Genomic DNA, 3,944 nt, shown 5'->3' on the forward strand with positions numbered 1-3,944 from the left:
TCATTAAAACCCACTACCCCATTCCACTACTTTGACCCTATCTGCTCCTGCACCAGGCCAACTAACCCTACACTCATTAAAACCCACTACCCCATTCCACTACTTTGACCCTATCTGCTCCTGCACCAGGCCAACTAACCCTACACTCATTAAAACCCACTAGCCCATTCCACTACTTTGACCCTATCTGCTCCTGCACCAGGCCAACTAACCCCACACTCATTAAAACCCACTACCCCATTCCACTACTTTGACCCTATCTGCTCCTGCACCAGGCCAACTAACCCTACACTCATTAAAACCCACTACCCCCATTCCACTACTTTGACCCTATCTGCTCCTGCACCAGGCCAACTAACCCTACACTCATTAAAACCCACTACCCCATTCCACTACTTTGACCCTATCTGCTCCTGCACCAGGCCAACGGCCTGGGAGGACGGGACACCACCACTCAACACACCCTGGAACTCTTCTGAAGTCAAATCTAGTATGACCAAATACTTCTCTGCAGCTGCCACCAAAACATATTTTTTTTCTGTGATTTACATTCCATTTCTGCGGTACAGTTGATAACCATTGCTATGAACACTAAGAAGCCAACCTTACTGAAGCATATATCACTGGTTGGCCCATCCCTCTATGCTGTCACAGATCTACTACTCACAGGGATCCTCTCAGGATCCCTCAGCCTTGACCCATCCTCCTCTACTTTCTTCACTGCCTCAGCAGTGACAACCTGTTCCCAACAGTCGGGTCAGTGGGATTGGATAGGGGCCCCTCTACCTCTCTCTCTCTCTCTCTCTCTCTGACTGGAGGAGACAGGTGAAATGGTGTGTCTCCTCTGGTCAACAATACTCACCTTGAAAGACTCCACAGCCTGTTGGAGCTCCTTCAGCTCCTTCTCTCTCTCCTGGAATCTCTGCTGGACCTTCTGCTGACTCATCCCCAGCTGCCTCTGTGGATAATCACTCTTCAATGAGCTATCAAGCTTTATTAGTCCAGTAGATCAATAATATAGTAATGTGACATAGGGCCCATAGAGAGGAAGGTCTAAAAAATGGATGGTCCATTTACTAAATGATATTTATTTGTTGCTATGTGAATGATTATAGTTTTTATGGTAGGACTACATGTATCAACAGGTTGAGACTGAACTTTGGACTCATAAAAGGGCATTCAGAATGATAATAGTGTTTGACATTATAACATGGTGATACATCTGGAGAATCTGGGTTGACATATCTATATACTCAAGGTTTGTGTTCATATTTGTTCTGCTGAGGATCCATTTCATTTCAATGATCTCATATTCAAACAGCCTTAGTTCCTACTGTATCTTTAATTCTTTGTTTATCAGACAGTCACCAACAAGTTGTTCTGGTCTTACCTGTTTCTCAGTCCTCTCTGCTGCAGCTGACACTGTATCATGGCCTTTATGTTCGTCCATTGTACACATCAGACAGATACACTGCTGATCGGTACGACAGTAAACCTCCAGCAGTTTGTCATGATGAGAGCAGATCTTCTCCTGTAGTTGTGCGGTGGCTTTGACCAGCTTGTGCCTCTTCAAAGCAGGAAATTCGTAGTGAGATTGGAGGTGAGTCTCACAGTAAGAGGCCAGACACGCCAGACAGGACATGAGGGCTTTCTGCTTTCTGGTCCCAGTGCAGAAATCACACGCCACATCTCTAGGTCCAGCATAGCACAGAGCAGGAGGGGGAGCAGCCTGGAGTCCTGTCTTCTTCAGTTTCTCCACCACCTCAGCCAACATGTTATTTTTACTCAGCGTCGGCCTCGGACTGAAGGTCTGTCTGCACTGAGGACAGCTATAGACCCCTTTCAGAACATCCTGATCCCAGCAGCCCTCAATACAGCTCCTACAGTAACTGTGCCCACAGGGGATGGTGACTGGTTCCTTCAGTAGATCCAGACAGACAGAACAACAGAACTGGTCCTGGTCCAGCAGAACTCCCTGTTGAGCCATTTGGACGGTTGTTCACTCTCACACAGACAGACGACACAGAGACTCAGATCAGTTTCGTTTCCTCAGAAGAGAGTTTGTGGGAGGGGGAGGGACTTCCTGGTTCTGCCAGAGGGGTGGGGTTAGAGGGAGGGAGGGAGGGGTTAGAGGAATGCAGGAAGAGAGAGAGGAACTGCAAGCAACATCAAGAGGGAGACAAATAGTTTTGTTCCAATGTTAGAGCCCTTAACATGGAACAAATGACATAATGAATCTTAAAATGTGAGTTGTTAGAATATATGAAGGGTAACAGTTTTCTACGAAGTATGTATGTATCATTATTTTAATCACCTTTATAATGCCTTATAAATCAATAAGTCCTGAGGAGGTGTGATATATGGCTATTATACAGAACCACGGCTAAGGGCTGTTCTTAGACAAGACACAACACGGATTGAGAATTATCTAACACTTTCAACAATACAATCACATTTTATTTTATTGGTTACATACACATATTTATCAGTTGTTATTGTGGGTGAAGTGAAATGCTTGTGTTCCTGGTTCCAACAGTGCAGTAATATCTAACAATGCTTGTGTTCCCAGCTCCAACAGTGCAGTAATATCTAACAATGCTTGTGTTCCCAGCTCCAACAGTGCAGTAATATCTAACAATGCTTGTGTTCCCAGCTCCAACAGTGCAGTAGTATCTAACAATGCTTGTGTTCCTGGTTCCAACAGTGCAGTAATATCTAACAATGCTTGTGTTCCCAGCTCCAACAGTGCAGTAATATCTAACAATGCTTGTGTTCCCAGCTCACAGAGGGCAGAAGTCAATGAAAATATTAGGACAAGCAATGATATATATATATATATATACATATATACACTGTATACTGTGATGTGATGCATAGACAATTTGGAGTACATCTGTAGTATATCTGAAGAATAGTAGATGTACAGTAGTAGTTATATAGGATGAACCAGGACTAGAATACAGTATATACATATTAAGTGGACAGCAGTAGTTATATAGGATGAACCATGACTGGAATACAGTATATACATATGAAGTGGACAGTAGTAGTTATATAGGATGAACCAGGACTAGAATACACTATATACATATGAAGTGGACAGCAGTAGTTATATAGGATGAACCAGGACTGGAATACAGTATATACATTTGTATTTATTTCACCTTTATTTAACCAGGTAGGCAAGTTGAGAACAAGTTCTCATTTACAATTGCGACCTGGCCAAGATAAAGCAAAGCAGTTCGACAACATACAACAACACAGAGTTACACATGGAGTAAAACAAACATACAGTCAATAATACAGTAAAAACATAAGTCTATATACATTGTGAGCAAATTAGGTGAGATAAGGGAGGTAAAGGCAATAAATAGGCCATGGTGGCAAAGTAAATACAATATAGCAAGTAAAACACTGGAATGGTAGATATGCAGTAGAAGAAAGTGCAAAGTAGAAATATAAATAATGGGGTGCAAAGGAGCAAAATAAATTAATAAATAAATAAATACAGTAGGGGAAGAAGTAGTTGGGCTAAATTATAGATGGGCTATGTACAGGTGCAGTGATCTGTGAGCTGCTCTGACAGCTGGTGCTTAAAGCTAGTGAGGGAGATATGTGTTTGTAGTTCGTTCCAGTCATTGGCAGCAGAGAACTGGAAGGAGACGACCAAAGGAGGAAATGGCTTTGTGGGTGACCAGAGAGATCCCTGACCTTATCTTCTCTCAAGAAGATGTCTGGTAGGCCCATTTAAATACCTTTTTTGGACATTTCAAGATAGCAGATGTTTGAGTTGGGTCTATTAACACAGCTGTGAGTAGTTATTTTTTTCATTTTTTCATTTTTGACAAAATGAGCAGTCCTGGAAGTGACAGATTTTGACTCGTATTGAGTGATAAGACTGAGCTATTTAAAAACACTTTTTCAACATTTCAAGATAGCAGTTA

The 3,944-nt window shown here is 42.4% G+C and overlaps 1 protein-coding gene across 1 annotated transcript; it reads right to left on the bottom strand.

Moving 5' to 3' along the window:
• Nucleotides 1–406: 406 nt before the first annotated feature.
• Nucleotides 407–2,058, bottom strand: LOC145877285 (E3 ubiquitin/ISG15 ligase TRIM25-like). The gene is made up of 2 exons (XM_082972596.1): nt 1,391–2,058; nt 407–958 (listed from the first exon to the last, which is right to left on the bottom strand). Exons 1-2 carry the CDS (start codon nt 1,985–1,987, stop codon nt 758–760), a joined length of 798 nt encoding a protein of 265 aa, XP_082828722.1. The 5' UTR covers nt 1,988–2,058; the 3' UTR covers nt 407–757.
• Nucleotides 2,059–3,944: the final 1,886 nt, after the last annotated feature.

Source organism: Salmo salar, unplaced genomic scaffold, assembly GCF_965601325.2.
Source record: "Salmo salar unplaced genomic scaffold, fSalSal1 ptg000836l, whole genome shotgun sequence".
Lineage (NCBI taxonomy): Eukaryota > Metazoa > Chordata > Actinopteri > Salmoniformes > Salmonidae > Salmo > Salmo salar.